The 23746-nt window shown below is 34.6% G+C and overlaps 1 protein-coding gene and 1 pseudogene across 2 annotated transcripts; one reads left to right on the top strand and one right to left on the bottom strand.

Moving 5' to 3' along the window:
* The first annotated feature begins 412 nt into the window (after positions 1-412).
* On the top strand, positions 413-9932 carry LOC132165422 (polypyrimidine tract-binding protein homolog 3). Its single transcript, XM_088511664.1, has 15 exons — positions 413-569; positions 1053-1121; positions 1227-1298; positions 1428-1504; positions 1706-1784; positions 5160-5292; positions 5570-5634; positions 5734-5783; positions 5877-5918; positions 6028-6079; positions 6210-6267; positions 6364-6377; positions 7066-7173; positions 7256-7399; positions 9236-9932. Exons 2-15 carry the CDS (start codon positions 1065-1067, stop codon positions 9623-9625), a joined length of 1341 nt encoding a protein of 446 aa, XP_088367790.1. The 5' UTR covers positions 413-569; positions 1053-1064; the 3' UTR covers positions 9626-9932.
* Positions 9933-14971: 5039 nt separating this feature from the next.
* Positions 14972-17082, bottom strand: LOC132166321 (glycylpeptide N-tetradecanoyltransferase 1 pseudogene; annotated as a pseudogene). The gene is made up of 2 exons (XR_015909480.1): positions 17015-17082; positions 14972-16364 (listed from the first exon to the last, which is right to left on the bottom strand). The product of XR_015909480.1 is annotated as a glycylpeptide N-tetradecanoyltransferase 1 pseudogene (transcript).
* Between the last annotated feature and the right edge of the window lie 6664 nt (positions 17083-23746).

Genomic DNA, 23746 nt, shown 5'->3' on the forward strand with positions numbered 1-23746 from the left:
TTTTTTTTTTTGCCCAAGGGGGTAGCCGGACCACCCCTAGACCGACTAGGGGGGTGGCCCAGTCACCCCGATTTCGTCTTCTTTTTTTTAAAAAAAAAAAAAATCAATGCCTAAAACGACGTCGTTTTGGGTTGGGTAGGTGTTTTAGTTTTAAAGCACAAAACGGTATAGTTTTGGGGTAAGGGTAAACTGGGCATAAAATTTGACTTTAACGTTGAAAACTATCAGAAGGGTTCAAAGTGAGAGCAAACCAAAATTTATGGGGCCTAAGTGAGAGTTTTGGTAATTTAAGGAGTGCTTATCAAATTGACTGAAAGTTTGGAGGGCTTACTAAAGTTTTCCCTTGATTTTTCTTTTTAAATAAATTGTGAGGAGACTCTGAAAATTACGTTAATGACCAGGACCTATTCTGGTAACCATTAGAATCCAAACCTAGGGCTCCAGGCCTCTCCCCCCCTCTCTCTCTCTCTCTCTCTCTCTCAGAGGCACACAAGCCACAGATTGGACACTCAGACATATATAAATTCATAGAGATCAGATTCAGAGCTCTCAAGCCCGCCATTTTAACGGTACACTTCTTGGGTTTTTATACTCCTTCTACCAAAGGCGTTTTTTGAGCACGCCCCTTGATTATTGAAGCTTCAATTTGCGTTTCATTCCGAGATTATAGTGTCCGTTCCCAATAAACTTCTTGGGTTTTTTTTTTTTAATCAATTTTTTTTTTTCGTCTGGTTATTCTGTGTCAGGTAAAGTTGTGTTCTTTGATCTTATTAACGTAGTTTGGTTGCTGAGAAAATGTGGGAGAAGTTGGGATTTAAGTCTCCAATTAACGGAAAAACTAAAATTGGGTCCAAAAACAATGAAGAAATGCAAGATACTTAGCATTTTTTTTTCTTCTTCTTTTTCTTGGTTTTCTTAGGACCCAAATAGAGGCTAATGCTTTTCTTGTAGAGTTCTACTAGTGTCACTTGTATTATTATGATTTTCTTTTTCTTTTTTCTTTCAGACATTAGAGGACTCTAGATGTTTAACAAGTTTTGTAATTGTCACAGTAATTGGCTAAAATGACAGAGCCTTCGAAAGTTCTTCATGTTCGAAACGTGGGTCAAGAAATAACTGAGGTACTCTCGCATTGCAAAGGAACTTCTCTCTATTTTTTTAATTGTCTGAGTACCATATTGTTCATTTCAGTTGTGTTTATTCTTATCTTTCTTTGAATTTGCCAGAATGATTTGCTTCAACTGGTTCAACCATTTGGGGTTGTCGCCAAGTTGGTGATGCTTCGTGCTAAAAACCAGGTTACTTTTTTGGGCTCCAATGGTTTTCTTTTTGAAACTTGTTAGTGCTTCTATGCATAGGTCAATAGAGCAATGGCAATTATGGAGCAGTCTAATTTATATTAGTTTTGTCTTGTCATTTTGAAACAGGCTCTTATCCAGATGCAGGATGTGGCATCCGCTGTCAATGTAGTGCAATACTACACGAATCTTCAGCCTAGTGTTCGGTAGAATGTTTTCTGTGACAATTTCTCTTTTCTTATATGCATGGCTGTGACAACAGGAGACTTCTCTAGTGGAAACCCCTTTGTCAGGTCATGTGGTTGAGTGCCATGGTTATTAAACCCATCAATGTGTTGATTAATTTTTTGAGTCTGTTTTTGAAATGTTACACTGAAAACTTAAACGTGTCTGTATGGTTTTATTAGGGGGAGAAATGTTTATATTCAGTTCTCTTCACATCAAGAACTGACTACAGTGGATCAGAATAGTCAAGGGCGCAACCAGGTTGGTGATCGAATTTTGGATACCTTGATATATATGTGGCTCTTGACCAACAATATTTAGCCTTTCTATGCACTAATACAATTTTGGCCTTTCTATGCACTCAACCTCACTTAAAGTGGATGCAAAATATGTTAAATGCTTATATCAATGTGTACAGTGTATGACCTTTGAGTTAGAAACTTTGTTACGAGTGAGCACTCTATCTTTTGCTAGCTAATTGGATTGTTGTTCATAAGCAGTCTTATCTGTTAAAATAAAAATGTTGCTTAGTTGTCCATTAAAGATGTAAACCGACTTTGGCTAAATCAGAGTTGGTTCGTGTTGGCAATGTCAATAATGTTGAAGGTATGGCTAGCATCTGGGGTTGCAGGTTCTCTAGACCTATGAAATATTTAGGCCTTCCATTGGGAGCTTCGTTTAAGGCCAAATTTATATGGGATAACATTATTGACAAGATAGAGTGATGTCTGGTTGGATGGAAGAGGATGTATTTGTCAAAGGGTGGGAGGTGTTATCTTGATCAAAAGAACTTTATCTAATGTGCCTACTTCATGTCTCTTTCCCCGCTCGGTTGGTGTTGCCAGTCACATAGAGAAGTTGCAACGGGATTTTTTGTGGGGTGGCATTGTAATAAGTTCAAATTCCATTGGTTAGCTAGTATATAGTCGGTTCTCCAATCTTTGAAGAGGGGCTGAGAGTCTATAATTTACTTTTGTTCAACTGAGCTTTTTTGGGGAATTGTCTTTGGCAGTATGTTCATGAGAGAGAGGCCTTGTGGAGAGTGGTAGTGGATTATGAAGTTCTCTAGTGACTCTCATCAGTGGAATGTTAACTTTATCAGAGTGGCTCACAATTAAGAGGTAGATGTATTTACCTTGTTGTTCAATTTCTTGTACATTACTTATCAAAAAAAAAAAATTTGTTGTACTCCTTTAAATTGAGTCGGGGTGATGAAGACGAGCTTTGTTGGGTTCCCTCCAAGAAGGGGCTGTTTGATATTAGATCTTACTACAATATTTTTGCTCTCCGTGATAACACTAATTTCCCTTGGAGGAGCATTTGGTGGAATAAGGCTCCTATGAGAGTAGTGTTTTTTGCTTGGTCAGCTGCCTTATGGAAAATACTCATCATGGATAATCTAAGAAAGTGGCATGTCATGGTGATTGATAGGTGTTATATGTGTATGAAGAGTGGGGAGTTAGTATATCACCTTTTACTCCATTGTGAGATGGCTAATGCTCTCGAGAATGCCATCTTTAGCCTTGTAAGGTTGGCTTGGGTTATGCCTAATTGAGTAAAAGACCTTTTTGGCTGCTGGATAGGGTAATTTCATAGGCTTCAGAATGCTGTATTGTGGAAAATGGTTTTATCTTACCTTATGTGGTGTCTTTTGAGGGAAATAAATTATTGGAGTTTTGAGGACCGCAAACAGATGGTAGAGGAATTAATGGATTTTTTCTTCCAAGACCCTTTATCATTGGGCATCTGCTTTAGATTTAAATATTTCTAGTTGTCATGTTTTTCTTGGTCTTTTTTCTTCTAGGGTTGCGCCTTTTTGGTTTTTAATTCAATTGCGATTACTTATCAAAGAAAGTAAAACCACTCTAGAGGTAATAATTGATATTTAGTCTAATATGACCTCATATTATTGGTTAGTGAGCTAGACTTCGATACGTGCCAAAAACTAAAAAGAGCTAGATGTCAAGCTTCTAGAGAAGAGGTTGAACTTGCCCATTTGTCTGCATGACTTAATGGAGAACCAATTTTGGAACTTTCTATAAAAATGCTATTACTCCACCTAAAATATGCATAAACAAATATGTATTTTGCATGTCTGTTTGTGTATGTATTTTTTAGGTTATAGGTTTTTCTCGTGTACTACCTGTGTACACTACCTATATGCCTGCACAATGCCCCTCCGCAATTCTAATAAACTCTTACTTACGAAAAAAATAGGAAAAGATGTGTGGGTTGTGTTTATAGATGTAATTTTTTTTTGCTGATCTAGTCCTCGCTTAGTCTTACATTCAAGACACTGAGTCTGTACACTATATTTCCTAGTCCCATGTTTGAACCCATAGAAATTAAAACACAACAATGAATTTCCCACATAAAAGATAAGGTTTATCAAGTATCGCATAAATGAAATAATTGGACCTTCAAAAGGGTGGAGCTTAGTTTGATTGAGGCCAACTCTATTTTCCTGCGATCATTGCATGATTAAATGCATTTAAAAAAAATGGGACAATTTATTAAGAGGGTATTTGAAACGGGAAAGCCCTTATGTACACATGATATATACAAAAGACATACCTAATGATTCCAATCTACAATTCAAAAATATCCAAATTCCAAAAAAAAAAAAAAAAATGAAGAAACTTGGATACGGGTGGAAGCGAGCATCCACTCATACAATGATCCCAAAAATAAAGATTTAAACTCAAGTGTAGGAAGCTCAATGTCATTAAAAGTCTGATTGTTCCTCTATCTCCAAATAGTCCACATGAGACAGAGGAGTTGCTTCTTCTTTGGGATTTGTTGGCTGTATAATTCTTTATTGGTAATTTTGAGGGGAATCTTTTGTATTTTTCTTCTCTACAAAATTTTTTCCTTTTTTTTTTGATAGAATTTATTGTTAATTACCGAAGAAAAATACATTAATGAAATTTCTTTGTCTGTGATTGGTATACTATGACAAAAACGTCAAGACAGCTTTTTCTAGAAGATAGATGAACCCTATTAAAAAAAGAAAAAAAGAATGGAATCAAATGGAAGGTTTTGTATATCCTAAAGCGGTTATCAAATGAAATGATAAAACAATTGCAGCAACTAACTTGTAACTGTTAAGAGACCACGACCACTGAAGAAATGACTTACAAAACTCTCAATATAACTTTGCTCAGCACGTGTTTTTGTGAGTGTGTGCGCTGCATGCATGAGAGATGCTTATTGTATTTGCAATGTTTGTCAAACAGTCAATTCATGAAATCAAGGATAATATAATTATTTCTCAAATTTTAGTTTATTCTTCTTGTGCAAATGGAGATTTGTCTATGTTGATTTTAGTCCACTCGTAGTAAAAACCATCTTTCTAATTATAGATTCACTGTAACTTTGCAAAATTGTCACCTTTCTAGCTATAGGTGCGTGGCAAGTTTCCAACAAAAGTATCCACATAGGCATAATATACGATGATTAATAAATTTTTCTTTGTTTCTTTTTCAAATGCCTACATACTAGGTAATACAGTAACTTATAACATCTCTCAAATCTTTTCAGTTTCTATTTCTCTATTTATTTATTTCTTTCTCTCTCTCTCTTCTTTCTCTCTACATTCTCTCCTGACTCTGCTGGTATACTTCCGGAACTCTCAAGGATGCACCGCCTAATCGAATTCTCTTAGTCACAATTCATCACATGCTATATCCCATAACAGTGGAAGTGCTTCATCAAGTGGTTTCTCCTTATGGTTTTGTGGAGAAGATTGTCACATTTCAGAAGTCAGCTGGTCAGCTTCTTCAAGTCCCCTCTCTCTCTCTCTCTCTCTCTCTCTCAAACATGAAAAACTTATTGGACATAGCTTCTGTTTAGTATGGATGGGAAGTTTCATTTTTAGTTTCTTCATCTTTCTTATTGCATTGGATTGTAGAGTATTGGGATTTTAACATGTTGATTGTGTCGGTTAAGCATACTCCTGAGATGTCACTGATTTATTCAAGCACAAATAACAGACAAGGTTTTCAGAAATGTATTAAATATGATCCAATGGCCTGCAAATTGTGTAGGTTTCCAAGCCCTCATCCAGTATCAGTCACGCCAGAGTGCTCTTTCTGCAATAGACGCTCTTCAGGTGGGTGGGTTGGTGGATTGTTGTACGTGTATGTTTCTTGAAAGTTGTTTTCAGAGTTTGTTCTGATTAAATGTTCAAAATTTGGAAACTGCTTGGTAGGGACGAAATATATATGATGGTTGTTGTCAGCTGGATATTCAGTTTTCAAAGTAAGTGATATCATATTAATAGTCTCTTGCCCAGCAGGTTTGGTTATCTGTGCAGTATTGAGTCTTCTGTTTTTATTCTTTGTTATACATCAGCCTTTCTGAGCTACAAGTGAACTACAATAATGAGCGCTCCAGGTGTGTGCAAAGCATCTCAACTTCATTTGGCTTTGTGTTAACCCCAATTTTCATTATGGTTGCAATTCATAGCTAATTTTCACCTTATTCTGACTTATCCAATGTGTAGGGACTTCACAAACCCAAATCTACCTTCAGAACAAAAAGGCAGATCCTCACAAGTATGTGCTGTTGATGTTATTTTTCTTAAAAGTGCATGTAATTTTCATCAATCCTTTCACACTAGGGTTTCTACAACTTTATCTCTTTGTGTTTCTGAGGTTCGTATCTGTACTGCTTATCTTATGACAGTCTGGTTATGGTGATGTTGGTAGCATGTATGGTCTTCAACCTCCTGGAACTGGGACAGGTGCGTTTTCTTGAAGTCCTTATTTTTCTTTTCACCACCAATGTATTATTTAATTGACGAATTACTGACAGCTTTAATATATCTTATCTGTTGCAGTAGGATTTCCACAGGTTTGTGTTGCTCAAGCTTTACTCTGAGCCTTGTCCAGGTTGTTTTGTTCATATCTGAGTGGTTTATTAACTAATTGCCTGGTTTAGGAGTATGAATAATTAGCCTCTTTAAATGCTAACCCTCTTGTCCCACAAGTTACTTAGTTTACAGTTTGGTAAATTGTAGTAAAAGTTGTACTCATGACGCTCTTGTCAAATATCATTCCCAGTCTTATGTTCAGATTTTTGTTCATTCTTGATATTTTCTTTTCATTGTTTTTTTTGGGTTATAAACTCTCAAGTATATTTTCAGAATTTGGAAATTAGGCGTACTATACGCACTTTTTGGTAAGTATCACACGCATACATGCACCCACAGAGGTAGACTGACCGTGTCTCATAAGTCTGATAATGTCTACTTGCGTGCTTATGCATGTGAAGTGACTAATAACCTCAAAATCCATTTTGTTTTAGAAATGGTTAAAGTTGACAAGTTTATACAGGGATTTGTTGAATGGCTGACCCTGGCACCAGGAGTGCCCAGTAATGTCATGGATCTAGCGACAAAAGATATTAGATTACCTCATAGTTGCATGATATTTTTGTGCATTTTACTTTCATTGGTTTTGCAGAAGACCTTAGAATTGTGATTCTATTTATCTGTTTAGTAGTTATTTGTGGATAAACCTTTCGCATTGTATTATTTTAGATGGGAGATGCTGCAGCCATCACAGCTGCCTTTGGTGGGGGCCTGCCTCCGGGTATAAGTGGCACAAATGACAGGTGCACTGTCTTGGCTTCTAATCTAAATCCTGATGTAAGTGGTGTTTCCTTTATTTTTTTGACACCCGATTCCTCTTTAAAAGTTCATTAATGCTATATAAACTTTCATTGGTCAGAAAATTGATGAGGATAAGTTATTCAATTTATTTTCCCTCTATGGAAACATTGTGAGGATCAAGCTTCTCCGCAGTAAACCGGACCATGCCCTCATTGAAATGGGAGATGGATTCCAGGCAGAGTTGGCTGTACACTTCTTGAAGGTTTGAATTTTTTTTCCCATATGTTTGTCAGAATCCAAAGTAAAATTTGAATTATATACAAAATCTTTTCCCTTCAGCATTGATATTAAAATTGCAGTTCTAACTATAACTCAATAAAAAGAGAATTTAAGCTTCACACTTTGACCTTACCAATAGCTAACTACTATTCATTTAGTCTTTGAAAAATACAAGCCCCACTTTGGACCTTGAAGTTAGAAAGTTGCAATTTAAAAAATCACATTTGAAGTCTTTCGGTGGGACTTACTAACGTTAAATTGATAGTGTCTTATGTCCATTTCTTGCGTGACAATTCATATGGCTAACAAAGTCCAATACACATTTGCATGCGTACATGACATGAGATAAGCAATGGGATGTCATGTTAACATAGATTCGTGTTTTTTTATTAAATTTTTGTTTTATCTAATTTAGAATAAGATTTTAGGCTGAACAACTTTTTTTGTTGACATGGTGTTGCTTTGTGCATAACTGTCCATGTGAGATATGCTTGATAGTTAAAATTACTTTGTCAACACTCTCCATCAAGTTTGCTTGATTGAAAGATCTAATTGCGACTCTTTAAATTATTTGAAAACTTGATTGTCTTCCCTATTTTTATCACTATCATGTCAACTTCTTCTTAAAGTTGGGAAATGATTATCTATAGTTCAATTCAAATAATTTTTGCTCCTTGTCAACTTTCTTCTTAAAGTTGCGAAATGATTATCACACATGTTCATTGTCCATGACTTTGGTATTATGAATCCTCTTATTTCTCCATAAAGGCAAAAAGTTCAACCCTTTCAGCTATAAAGTTTCCCTCTACTCTCGCCTCTACATTATGAATTAAAGCCCTCTCTCTTGCTACCAAATAGGTTTATATTTGTGTTAGAATATAAAATAATTAAATTCATCTTATTCTATAAGCTTAAGTTTTTTGGATAAGTGGTGATTTGATATGGTATTAGACAAGTGGTCCAGATTTCGAACCTTGTCTCGGTCATTCACCTTCCATCCATGTTCATTAAATATTTTACTTGTGGGGTCTCACCTACTAAAGGAGAGTTTGAGTCCACACGTGAGGGAGAGTATTAGAATATAAATAATTATATTCATCTATTCCTATAAGCTTAAAGTTTTGGGATAAGTAGTGATTTAATAATTGGTTTATTTGTTTTTTCAATTTCGCTTTATTCCTTGATTGATTTCTTATGTTCTTTCTAATGCCAAGTTGGGTGAACTTGGGTCTCCGTCTACTTTTGCCTCTCTGCTATGTTTTTTAATCTGTGTCCAATGAACGAAAATTGTTTGGCTGAACTGGGTCATTTCTAATATGCCTATGACAGAATTTTGTACTTGTCAAATAATAAAAGGAAATTTGTTCACATGTCCTTGATTAGCTTCTTAGAGAAGTGAAATTATCTAGCTTGGTTTGTATTATTTATTTAGTCAAGAAATATTAGGACCTCCCAACCCAAACAAAAGAAAAAGAATCCTTTATTTTCGGATGTTGATTAGCGGATTTTCTAAGATCACTAACTAATGTGTGCTAGGATTAACCATTTAAGGCAATTACCTTTATGTATTTGAGCAATGCAATTATGTTTTTTATTTTATTTTATTTTATTTATTATTGATGTTTCTTAAAGCTATTCACCTTTGACCATGGGGATTTAAGGTTTTTATGAGCATTCATGACACTCATTGTCCTGTCTTCAGATTGGTTTGCCAACAACAAAAGCGGCTATGGCCCCATTCCCTTCATGGGATATTCTTTTTGAGATTACAATGCTCGAGTGTTATAGGGTTAATATCTGTCTTTGTATTTTGTTATAGGGAGCATTGCTATTTGGAAAACGGCTGGAGGTAAACTACTCTAAGTATCCGAGTATAACGCCGGCTCCAGACACACATGATTACTCCAATTCAAACCTTAACCGCTTTAACCGTAATGCTGCGAAAAACTATCGATATTGCTGTTCTCCAACCAAGATGATCCATGTGTCCACCCTCCCTCAAGATATTACAGAAGAAGAAATATTGAGCCACCTGGAGGAGCATGGAACCATTGCAAACACCAAAGTGTTTGAGGCAAATGGGAAGAAACAAGCCCTAGCCTTGTTTGAGACTGAAGAGCAAGCCACTGAGGCACTTGTCTGCAAGCATGCCAGCTCCATCGATGGATCAATCATCAGAATCTCCTTCTCCCAATTGCAATCTATTTAGGAATATCGCATGAAGCAGGAGCTTCATTCAAGGACCGTTGTGCTGAATTATCTTCTCTTATTGTTCTCTTTACATTTAATTTGTCACTCTCAACCACCTTCGGAAGGTGGAATGATGTTTGCCGTCTCTCCTTCACTTCTTCCCCCTCATGTTTCAAAATTTATCTAATTTTTATCGTTTATTTTGTTCTTGTGTATATTACAACGGGTTTGTTCTTGGGGTTGGTGAAAGATTTATTGGCTCCTATTGTTAAAATTCACCATTAACAAACAATTCAATTGCAAAATACTTCGTAAGTTTTTGCTTTTATGTTATACTAGCTCATAATTTGCACTATATGCCGGATTCTTCATTGTAATTTAATTCAATGTATCTATATCTTACTTTTCATTATAGGCTAAAGATGTGTAAAAAAATATATTTCGTTTCTTTTATTAAAAAAGACACTAAAAGTTTTACATCAATACATTATTGAACATAGTAATAAATCACAACAAAATTTGCTATCATAAAACCTCTAATTTTAATTTAAGGGTTAAATACTTTTTTAATATCTAAGTTTTCACATTATTATTTATTTATTTATTTATTTTCACTTATGTTTCAAATTTTATTAACAGATGATACTTGATTTATGGAAAAAGTCTAATATAATATTTTTGTCACATTCTGCCAGTCCAAACTAATGGAATGCCACATGTCACCCCCACAATATGTCACGTGTCCTAAAAATAATAATAATTAAAATAATTATAAAAAAAAAAACCCACCCTTAATTTTTCTTTTTAGGTTTAGTTTTTTTTAAAAAAAATTGTTTTTAATAATAATAATAATAATATTATTATTATTATTATTTGTTTTTTTAGAACACATGGCACATTGTGGGGGTGACACGTTTCATTGTGTTAGTTTGGGCTAACAGAATGTGACGAAGGTACTAAGTTGGTATTTTTAGATAAGCCAAGTATCATCTGTAATAGGATTTGAAACCTAGGTGTGAAAAAAATTAAAAAGTGAAAACCTAGGTACTAAAAATGTATTTTACCCTTAATTTAGTCCATATAGATTAAAGGGTTAAATACATTTTTGCCCCTTGTACTTTAACAACTTTATTTTTTATCCCCTATAGTTTAGTTTTTTATCACATGAGGTATCTCTGTTAAAATTCTGTCCAAAATTTGACGGAAAGGCACGTTAGCACCATTAAAAAATCGAGACGTGTCCATATATTAATTAAAAAAAAAACAACTTGTCGGAGCTACTGAACATGCCATCTACGACGCCGTCGTTTCGATCGCTCTCCACCTCGGGTCACACTCGTGGATCCTTTTCTCTGCCATCCTCCAACCGTAGCTTCCACATCCCAAGCACCAGCAACAACTACGACAACGACCGTCTGTTCCAGCGATCCAAATCTGGACTTATTCAATCGGCAGCCGTCTGCTCCCAACACCCAGGCCCTAATGGTGGATCAGCGCAATGTCAAGATCAACGACATTGTAGGGTGTGGAATCTCCAGCGTTCTTCACAAGTGGGTAAACTACGGCCGGGGCTGGCGTCCCTGGTGGTTCGTCCTCCAAGACTGCGTTCTCTCCTATTACAAAATCCACGGCCCAAAGAAGATCACGGTTAGTCATGAAACGGAACGAGGATCCATGGTCATCGGCGAAGACTCCTTCTGTCGGCTCTCCAGCAAACACCGCACGCAATCCCGCCTCCTTACCTGTCGGGGAACTCCACCTCAGGGTATTTTCAGGTTTTTAATTTGTATGAATTATTTGGGACGTGATTGTGGAATAAATATGCGTATATTTCATAGAAGCTCGCATTAGAGGCTGCAGATCCCGCGGACGTCGACGCCGTGCGAGTGCCATGGCCTTCGGTATTTCTTGGAGACTTCGATTCCACCAATTCACCCCATGAACAACATGGGGTGGCAGGCCACCCCCATTTTGGGGGGAAAGGGTGGCTCGAGCCGCTCCTCGTCTTTTTATTTTATTTTATTTTATTTTTTTATTTTGTATTCTTAATTAATATATGAACATGTGTAAATTTTTTAATGGCCCTGACGTGGCTTTCCGTCAAATTTTGGATGAAATTTAGATGAAGGTATCATCTTCATTTTTATATAAACCCGATGCATTGATAAAAATTAAACCCTATGGAGCAGAGAAAAAAAAAAGTATTTAAACCTAAATTAAAACGTGTTAAAATTTTTGTTCCCACAGGTCTAGTTTAAAACAAAACAAAGTATAAGAAAAAAAGTACTAAGAAAAAACCGTGGGTTTTGATTATCAAAGCATTATTAGAAAATTAGAAAAAAATCTTTGATATTGTTAGTACGGCACCTATTATGTTTCAATACGAATAAATCGCATATAGTTCTGAATATTCAAAAAAAATTAAAGACCAACGTAAACAAAATAAAATTATGAACACAAAATAAAACAAAAATTTTCACTCAACATTTAATATAATAAAATAAATCCTCTTACATCATGTGCAATACTTAATTATGTCTTTAATGTTTTAACAGTGTTTATGTTCCTTTTCTGCACAACATCACACAAATTAATGTAAAAAGTCCCATAAAACATTCAAATAAATTAAAGGTTCATGTAGTTGGCATAAATTACAAATTATTCACTGTTGTATAAAAAAAATTTATAGGTCCATGTAGTTGGCATAAATTACAAATAACTTCATATGATATAAAAGATAATTTATAGGTCCTTATGATTATGATATGCAAAAATAACAGTTTACTCCCTAAAATCAATTGTCGTTAATTAACTAAACAAAATTCGTTACTTTGCTACGTCATACTCAATAAAAAGACGACACGTGTTATTATTAATTTCTAACTTTAAAAAATGACAACTAAGATTTTTCACATCATTAGGACGCCAGCTAACATTACACATCAGCCTCAGTCCATGTCATATTGCTATAGTAAATTAACCTAATTTTACTTCGTGTGTAACCTTCCCTCATCTTCATCTTCCTCAGCCGCTTCACAAAATACGACAGTCAAATTCTCGCAAAATGCTCTCAAATCGTGGTGAGGAAGATGAAAATGATGGGTAGGATTTAATAATAATAGAATCTCAAATTTAAAAGAAATTTGAGGAAATCCGAATTAACTACTCAAAATACAACTTTTTTGTATTTTGACTAATAGTTTTTTTATTACAACCTCCAATAGAAACATAATTGATTCTATTCAACTCTCTACTTTCTTTAAATATTATTTATTTATTTATTTTTTATGAGGGAAGTCCTCGGGTCGATATAGAGTGGCGTCTTCTATAAGACTCCAATTTCTCAGTGGAACTAAAAAAAAAAAAAAAAACAAGAGTTTAGAGGGAGAGCGAGAGAAATGAGAGAAAATAATAATAATAATAATAATAAAACTTACAAGGTGCTACACTGACCGTAGTAAATTTTAGTAAAACTTTTTGTTTTGAAGTGTCAGCTAGAAAAGAAAAATAGCCCACAATAGCTATATTTAACAAATGCTCTTAAAGGATTAGCTATTAAGCCCTTTTTAGTCTTCAACCAATATTTAAAAAAAAAAAAAAAAAATTGTTACAGTAAACATCTGCATATAAAATATTATTGTACGTAGCACATTGAAGCAACTTTTTATTCTTTTCTTTCTCCCTTCTCTTTCCCTCTTTTCTCTCTCACCATTTTTTCAATAAAAATATATATTTTTTAAAAAATAATTAAAAAAATAATATGTTAAAGTTTGTACTGAAAAATTAATAGCTATATATATATATAGTCACTACTATTGGAGATGCTCTAAGCACAAATGCATAAACAAATACCCAAATGTGAAAGGAAAATGCTTGTTGGTACAGTTTTTGCTATAATTTTGTTAGAAATTTACATGCGTTGTATATTAACAGTAAAAAAAAAAAAAATAAATAAAATAATAAAATTTTATAAATAAATTTAATTGTTTAATGATTGACGTGATAAATGATATATGTACTATCACATAAATTTATAGTAAAAATTATAATGTCTCTAACAACACTCAATGTGAAATAAGTAAGAACATATTGAATTGATAAAGATATTCATATAATTTACCATGTTATATATATATATATGGATCTATGCCAAAACCCAGACCACACAACCTCAGATCCATTGAGTGGCAATAGAGGCAGCCATTTGATTGGCTGCTGGTGTAAGCCTTGAGGCAATCGTTTTAATCGCTATACCAAAGGACAAGGACAATTACAAGAAATTAACATTGATGATGTTTCCTATGTTTCCTTGTCCATCTATTTGGTTGACATAAGCTAATGGGAGTTGAAAATTGGAGTTTAATCTCAATTTTCATTTTAAAGTTGTCTTTATAGGAAAAAGTTAGACCGATAGAAAAAAGTGAATTGAATCGTTTAATTAATATTCTAATTAACAATCTCCCTTACATGCCGACTCAAACTCCTATTTAATAAGTAAGATTTAATACAAAATATTTCATTGAAATGGTAGGTGAATCACATATATAGACAAATTTAAAACTTTTGTTATGATATATATTCAATCAATACTTATCTAAAAAGTCTATGCGAATATGAATAAATAAATTTAATTATTTAATTAATATTGTAAAATTCATAAATATGATAAAATATTGGTAGACATATATGCTAAGCACATAGGTTTCACTCAAAAACCAATTGAATTTCAAAACAGAATTTAAGATTTCAGCAGCAGTAGATCCGAGTACCTCCTGGGAGGCTCGATGCCAAATTAGAAACAAGATGAGCTAATAATATGCTCTTTTAATGAGACCAAAATAATAAAAAAGCTACCAGTTCTACTCAAACATCTAGCAATAACTTGTAAAACAAAAAATCTAACAATAATAAATTAATTTTGCTGTGGAGCAACCTTTCATATTTGCTTGCCATAACTCAATTAGTCATGATGGGGTTAGAAATTTTTGTTTAATATCAGATAGATGCCGAAAGCAAGTTATAAAAACACATTTGGAATGAGGAACCAAAGGAACTGAAAGAGATCACATGAGCTAGAACTAAAATTAAATGTCATCTGTGACAATAATCAAGTGTGCAAGGAGATACTGTTGTGGCACATAAACAGAAGGAACTCAAAGGCCATCAGCTTTAGTACTCAATGTGAACCTTGAGTTCATGCTGCCTACAGAATGAACTGCAGATACAAGTAGGGAGAGGAGGTCGATAAGATGAAAACAAAAAATGAAAAACGGAATGAGATGACATGCAATATCTCAACAAAATTCAATCCAGAAAACTTCTTTTTCCTTTCAATAAAGTCATGAACAATATGCATTGCCAACAAAGCTGTGTTATTAAAGATCCGGCGAACAAATCCAAAAACCAACACTGGAAAATATCAAACTACAAAAGCACAAGGCCAAGTTCAGATGGCTTCAATGCATGCCTTGTCCGGTAGTTATAAAGATAGTAATGAAGTTGCCCATCTCCAGGTCCAAATTTCAGTTCTTTCAGGAAACACTCGTTCTGCATGACATCCAACGCATTGAAAACATCAAAATCCTTCTGTTTCGCTACAATAAGAGTATCATTCATTAATTGAAGCAACGGAGTCTTCGAGGAGACATTATAGTAAGAATAAGCAGCTTTCAAAGTCGAGTAAGTCTGATTGCCAAGGATAGACGAAGGAAGTGTGTAGAAGCTGCAGAAGTCAGTGATTTCATGAGTCTTTGGGCTCTCTACCAAGTAACTATCAACCACGTTCTCATGTGGTAGAAGCCAATGCTCCACATCATTTTCGTCAAAATCAGGTGCAACAACAAACTGGCTCAAATAGTCCCTTAGCAACCGAGTAACAGCAGGGACATCTCGAAGTTCCATTTTTCTGAATCCAGGGGTAGCCGGTGAATCCGGTAATTTGTAAAGTTTCACGGTTCGGCTCATCGTCATCCTTGCACCAAGCCTCGAAAACCCAACATCAATAAGTTTCTTTGGGTTCAAAGACCTATGCCAATACTGGCAAGTTGTTATTGGTGTTGGAAGAACCACTCCAGCTGTATAAGCTGCTTGCCAAATATTCTCCAAGTGAACCCTCCGAGTGACTTCCTTGATCATAACAGGTGCAAGTCTCTTTGATCTAAGCTTCTTGTGAACACACAAGAAATTAATCTCAGCCATTCTCACAACCACATCCCGGACCCGGATTCTAGCAGGGACGCCAGTAATAAAAGCAACCAGCTTCTTTGAAGCTTTGGCACGAACACCAATGTGCCAACTTTTGTAATAACCAGGAGGATGCAGTGCCCACCTAAGAAACTCCTTGGAATAATTGAATCTAAACATGCTCTCATCATCCTCAACATAATTATTCTTCAACAAATTGTAAACCTCAGTACAAGTCTCCTCGGAGTCCATCTCACATGTGGTCCATTCGTAGGGACTCGGCAGATTATACGGTTCTTTTTTGACTTCTGATAACGGTGCCGGGGGCTCAATCGGGCCTTCTGGTACACTCGTGTCATCGACATCCTTGAACTGCCCAACAGGTTGGGTTTCCCAAAACTTATGCCTCTTGAGGGACGTGTCTTGGAATTTCCGTACTATGGTCTCCAATGAGCTATCATCCTTGGTAAGAGGGTTTGCATCCAAATCGTTATCCGGGTTTTCCTTAGGAGACCCAGGAGGAGATTTGCCATCACCCATTTCAACAAGTTGTATCCAAAAATGTGATTTAGAACCTACTAACAACGAGAAAATAATCTAGTTATTATCTGAAACTGAGTCAAAAAGCAATCAAAGACAATGTTCTATTGAAAATTTAAACAATAATGAACGCTTAGAGATTCTGGGCAAGAGTGAATTCAAGCAGACCATTAACTGTATATCCAAATACTAAAAATACATAAACCCCATATATGTCTTCTATCAAGATCATTTCCTATTGCTCTAGTAAACCTAAAAGGGGTGTAAACGAGCCAAGTTTGGGCGAGCTTGGCTTGTCCGGGCTCGGCTCGTTCACTTGGAGACTGTGAGAGGAGAGTGAGAGAATGGAGAGATTAGAGATGATAGATTTAGATTTAGGTTAACCTAGCAATTCCCTTTTCTCGCTGCACTTTAGTGTCAATTGGTGAATCGCTAGGTTTTTTGATTTTATTGTAATGTAATTAGTATCCGAGCCCCTGTAAAGTTTAGAATTTGGTATTTTGCACCCTAAATGACCAACGACAGCTAGAATTGCACAAATTGATAAACGGCAAGACCTTTGTGACTGGACACCCTTGTGAGGACTATAAAGAGCTTTTGGGTGCGGCCCATTTAAATGAATTTTGTTTTTTCTAGGAGATTCAAACCACCAAAGAAACACAGATCTAAAAAGAGACGAGATTACCTGATATTAGAAGTTGAAAGAGAATAGATCTTGAGATGCAAAAGTTGAAGAGAGACGAGATGCTCAGATGCAAAAGCTGAGAAAGAGAGATCAATTGAAGAGAGACGAGATCCTTATAATAGTGGATCGATCCTTGAAAGAGATGAGATCCTTGAGCATGAGGGTTGAGCGTGCGTGAGGACTAAACGAGGAGAAGAGATGGGAGTCGGGTTGAGCGTCGGGTGATTGGGTAAATTAGAAACCAATTTACGGTGGTTAACAAAGGATTTTCTGGTCAACAGAAAATGATTTCAATTTGACCACTATTTTACGTCGCACTAAACACCTTAAAATGTGAAATTCATTTTCTGAAAACAATTTTACATCGAAATAAACGGAGCTTGAATGACTACTTCTATGGAATAGATTTTTATTTTTGTTTTGTGCAAACACAAAAAAATTAGAGTTAAAATATGATTCAGTTTTAGTTAGAAAATTTGGCTCGTCATTTTATTCCAACTTCTAATATTCCTAAGTCGTGGATCTCATAAATCTAATAGTTGTTTTATTGAATTTGTAATGAGCTAAATATGTAAAATTTATTGACCCCTAGCATCTCTCTATATATAATAGGGGAGTTTTAAACAGGAGGGCATAACATTACTACAAATGGCATCCTTAAATTAGAAGAAATTTGTGATTATATTTGTGAGGTACCTATTATATTTTGATACAAATAAAACTCATATAATTCTGAACATTTAAAAAATAATACGGAGCAGAATAATAAATCTTTCTTTTTATGAATACAAAATAAAATCGAATCTTTCACTCAATATTTAATCCAACCAAATAAATCATTTTATGTCATGCTTAATGCTTAATTATCCCTTTAGTGTTTTGAAAGCGTTTCTATTCATTTTCTTGACAACAATCAAATAAATTTGTATCTTATTTTGCTTTCAAAAACAAAAAATTTCAAAAAAGTATTAGAGTAAATCATACAAATGTACAAAAAAATTTCCATAAAACCATTCAAATGAATTAAGAAAAATAAGACTCTTAATTTTAACTTATTCCATATTAAATGTTAAAATATTTGTTCTCATGTGAGTAGTTTAAAATGAAATATATGCAAGAAGAAAAGCTGTTGATTTTGATTATCAAAGCTTTAGTTTCCAATATTATTGATGTGATACCTATTATATTTCAACGCAAATAAAAATTTATATTATTCTAAACATTCTAAAAAAAAATACAAAGCAAACTAAAAAAATTATAAATACAAAAAAAAAAAATCTTTCACTAAACATTAAATGCAATCAAATCGATTTTGACATAAGGTGCAATGCTTAGTATTTCTTTGGTGTTTCCAAAAAATTTATGTTCAATTTATACTTATAAATAAATTTTTGCCTTGTTTTGCCTTCGAAAGCATAAAAACACTTTCAAAATGGTCAAAAATCGAGTAAATCACATAAACGAAACAAAAAATCCAGTAAAACATAAGAGCCTTTATTTTAGTATAATTTATATACATTAAAACATATTTAAATATTTGTTCCTATAAGTATATATGATTTAAAATGAATAGTATAAAGAAAAAAAAAATTAGCAAGTAGAATACATGGATTATAATACAGAAAATTAGCAGGATTATTTAATATTGTTAGTGTGATATCTATAATATTTCAATACAAATCAAACGTATAAAATTTTGCACATTCGAAAAAAAAAAAAAAAATACTAAGAAAAATAAACAATTTTTTTAATGAAAATTTGTTCCCATAGGTATACATGGTTTAAAATAAAAAGTATAAATAAATAAAAATAGCCTTTTAAATAAATGGGCTAGTTGGCCAATTTTTTTTTTTTTTTTTTTTTTGAATGAATATTGATAAAATCAATCAATTAGGGGCAAAAAGCTCCCTAGTTACAATGCCATAGAGGCAATTCAGAGTTTCATCAACCCAAATTTTATTTATGACATCTAAAATAGCCTCTTTAGCATGGCTATGTGCAGCTGAATTAATTTTTGTCTTCACGTGTGCAATCCTCCACGATCTCAGCTAGCGCAACCCTTCTCTAATATCATCGATAAAATGGCCAAGCCTACTCAAATTTTTAGCCACCATGTTGACTGCATTGAAAACTTTTAAGGCGTCTCCCTCCAGAATTATATCAAGAAAACCCATCTCCCTACATAATTTCACTACATGTAATGTTGCCATCACCTTAGCCAGAACAGGATCTACAAGATAGCTCAAAGTAGTGTTGTGTGCAGCCAAAACAACACCCATATAATCTCGTACAATAATACCCATCCCAATACGCCCACATGTGGTATCAATTGTTGTGTCCCAATTAACCTTAAAGAAACCAATGGATGGTTTTTGCCATAGCATGGGCAGTTCGTCGACTCAACGAGATCTTTTGTGTTGACCCTTCTAAAGTCCTCAATAGAATTACTACCTTCACTAAAAATTTGGTTATGATGAGTGAAAACTCCTCCTTGTACAACTGGAACCAAATTTCTCATGCCATTATAGCCATAAACTCAATATCTTTCTTTGATCAATCAAGACAACAAAAACATGAGGAAAAGTTAGACCATCATCGGTACCTTTTTGCACCTTCCAGGGTTTGCAACTCCAAACCTCCTATGCAGCAGGGCAACTCCACAGGCAATGTTTCATAGATTTTGCTCCTCTTTCGCAAATAGGGCATCGATCATTGTTAACAACGCCTCATCGTAAAAGATTCAGTTTTGTGGGAAGGAAGTCATTACACGATTTCCACATGAACATTTTTACTGCATTTGGAATCTCTAAAGACTAAATTTTCTTCCAAATTGTATTCCCTGCACATTGTCCGGAACACTCCCCTCTTCGTCTACATTGTGATTCCTTCTCCCTATGATATGCACTGTGCACTGAGAACTCACCATTTGACGTACCCCTCCATGTAAGAATGTCGCTTGTGGGTCCCAAACTAAGAAGAATTTGACATATAATATGGGCTTCCTCCTCCATAAAAATCATGTTGATGAGAGGATTATTCCTTTATTTCATGTCCTAATCTATGAGTTGCGAGACCCTTGCATCTTCCTCTAACAATCATCGGGGGGATTGGACTAAAAAAGAAGTTGGAGTTGGTAGCCATTTATTCCCTCAAATCCGTATATCACACCCATCACCCACACTCCATAGAAGTCCAATTTTAAAAACATCAGCAGTTGACATGAGGCTCCTCCATGCAAATGATGGACGTTTACCCAAAGTCGAATCCAAGATGCTAGATTGGGAATAATATTTGGACTTGAGAACTTGACTTGCCAAAGACGTGGGATCTTGCAATAGTCGCCACAATTGTTTTGCTAAGAGTGCTTTATTAAAACATACCAGATCTCGGAAACCCAATTCCCTTGAGTCTTTGGGACACCCATACGCTCCCAACTCATCTAATGAATTTTGGCGTCATTCTCTTGGTGCCCCCACCAGAATTTTTGCATCAACTTATTGATTTCCTTACAAAAACCAATTGGCAATAGGAAAATGCTCATACTATATGTGGGTATAGCTTGGACTACAACTTTTAGGTTTTATTTCGGTTCTGGCCAAGAATCAAAGTAAAACCTAAATGTTGTAAATTGAGTCTTGTGTTTAACCCTTGAGATTCTCTATGGGATAGTGTTAATAGTTAAAATGATGTTTATTGGGAACCCTAGAATGCTATGGGTTGGCTTTTGGAGTGAGATACTTGTAGTGCTCAAGAATTTCAATGGTGGTTATAGATGTTATAGCTTAGAATTGAATCTAATTATGAATTTCAATGTGAATGCGTAGGTGCATTGCAAGCATGAGTCAAGAAATTACCCAAGAGGACAATATAAGTATTTTACTTACTAAGCAAAAGAAACATTTTCAAAATGTGTTCAAAGCAAGATAGATTTATTTGACTTCGAGCCAACAAAATTTTAGTACACACATGATTTGTGATACTTTGATGATTTGATGATGTTCTATGAAATGTTTTGATGGATATTTATGAATGTTTTCTATGAGCTTTAATATGTTTGAGACATGTTATAGTGATATATGTTAGATATGACAACTTTGATTGATTGCATGATTTACGACATGATCAAATGATTTTATGATGTATATTATGAATAGTACATGTGTACAAGGTTTTGATAACTTTAACATAAGCATGACATGGACAATGAAATGAAACAAAAACTACATGATGAAATGGTAAGGTTGATGGTTCCTAGTAGTGGAGGTTGAGGAGTTTTCTCACTACTATAGAGCAAGTTCCTCATAAAATCGCAACATATGAACAATGAAGATGTATGATGGAGAATATGATGTATGATGATGATGATGATGATGTTGATAATATATATATATATATATATATATGCGCGCGTGTGTGTGTGTATTGATGTATATATATATATATATATGCGCGCGTGTGTGTGTGTATTGATGTATATGATATTATGTTATATGACAACAATGAAATATGAGCATGCATGATATGGCGTTTATGATGTTTTACGATATAATTTACGTGAGATTTTATGCTAGACGCACTGGTATACATATGTAAGTGCATGGAACAAAGCATATGCATATCGTTATAGTTATTTTGCATATGATGCATTATTATAATTTATAAGAAGTTTTATGCTAGATGTATCAGTATGCATATGTGACTGAATGGAATAAAGCATGTGTATATTGACTCTATGTGGTATCAAAATGAACTCAAAAGTCCCTGAGGTATGCCCAAAAAATAATTTAGTCTCTACAGTAAAATTTTGTCGACTAATTTAACAGATTTCGTTAGTGTGAAATTGACCTAAAGAGGACAAGTTCACAATTTTATTGGCTCTAGCGTTTCACACTATCAGAATTTGTTAAGTCAATGGACGGAATTTGAGTATAGAGACTAAATTATGTTTTTGGCATACCAAAGAGACCTTTGAATTTATTTTAATACTACAAGGAGTTAATTGCAAATTAGGTAAATCACAAGGACTGATTTGCATTTTTCCCTATGTTTTATTGCTTATATACTCTTGTAAGCATGAATTCACTCATAATAGGGAATACACGCCTATGAGTATACCGAGTTATATTTATATAATGTATAAATACGTATGACTTAGATGCACTATATGTGTATGTTTTCGAGCATGAGATTGGAGTTTACATATACATTCACAACTAACTAGTATGTTTTTGAAGTGCTTTCAAGACTACGGTATTTACTTTATTGGCTATGAATAAACTAAACTAGTAGTTATTGTAAACTTACATAGTAATGAAAGGTTGGCTCATTTTGAAAGGTTAGTATTCCTATACTTACTGACTGTAAACTCATATATTTGCCTATGTTATTATGGTGGTGGTGGTTTAACAATTTCTTAGACGATGTCGTTGATGTAGATACTAAGGCACTATATGAGGATCTAGTGGTCATGATTTGGGCTACTATGATGATTGAGGCCATGTTGTGCCGAACGTTTTGTATTGGATTGGTTATTAGTCCATCTTTTGTGTAGACCACTCATGTATATGTCTTAAAGGATTTAGCATGAGTGTCTACTAAGTTGTTCTTTATGAAAGCATATATTTGTGGAAATCAACAAACACATGAGGCCTAGGGCATGAGTGTCTACTCCCGATTTCTCATGTTGATTAACCCAAGAACTCGTGAGGAATTCTTTTATTACTCTATTAAGCCCATGACTCGATCATCCAAATTGACTTAATTAACTAATTCATACCACATGCATATGTTGTCGTTAGGAAATTAATCATATTTCCCAAGACCCGTGAGATGCGAAAAATAAAAACAATGCGGAATAACAAAAATTAAGCAATCAACACTCGACACCAAGATTTAAGTGGTTTAGCTAAACAAGCCTACATCCACTAGCGGAGACAACCCGGAGAAAATTCACTATCAAAAGATGGAGTACAAAAATAGTAGAGAGAAAATCACTCAGATCCCAAAACCCCAATACACCCAAATCTCATTAACACACAAGAGAGATTATCCCCAAAATAGAATACAAAAGACAGATGTATAAACTATTCTTTTGCTGGAATGAATGGCGGCTGATCTATATTTTCTTCTCTCACTCTGCATCACCTTTTTCTTTTATTCATTTGTTTTGGGCTCCTCCAAAAACCACCAAAAAGAAAAAAAGAAAAAAAAAAAACACTCTTGCTGCCCTTGCACACACTTTGATCCCTCTCAAATTCTCTCCCACATTGTGTCTACTGCACTTACGTTTTTCTCGCCTCTTTTGGTGCTTCACGTTTTTGGTACACTTAAAAAAAAAACTCAAGGGCTGCTCCTTTATATAAGAGCACTGAGTCGGTTAAAAAATCCTACTACAAGTAGGTCTTCTCCTCTTCAAAGTATATCACGGAAACCAAGTCCACATGGGACTTCAATAACCAAGTCGGTCAACACAAGTGTCCAACTTCCAAAAGGATTTCCAAATACCACTCATAAAAGGAGTCTCCAACATCTAAGAGGAATAAAAGGCAATGGAGCCCACTCCAAACTTGATTTCAAGTCACATGTATAACAATCTCCACCTTGACTTGAATCCTATCAAGTCTAACAAAACATGTCTCCTCCGAATGTTTCTGCCTCAGGCCCTAAGGGCAATCACACTCCATAAGTGCCACTCAAGTCCAAGCGCCTCTTGAACTTCAGCATAAGACCTGA

The sequence above is a fragment of the Corylus avellana genome, chromosome 11 (assembly GCF_965113065.1).
Source record: "Corylus avellana chromosome 11, dhCorAvel1.hap1.2, whole genome shotgun sequence".
NCBI lineage: Eukaryota > Viridiplantae > Streptophyta > Magnoliopsida > Fagales > Betulaceae > Corylus > Corylus avellana.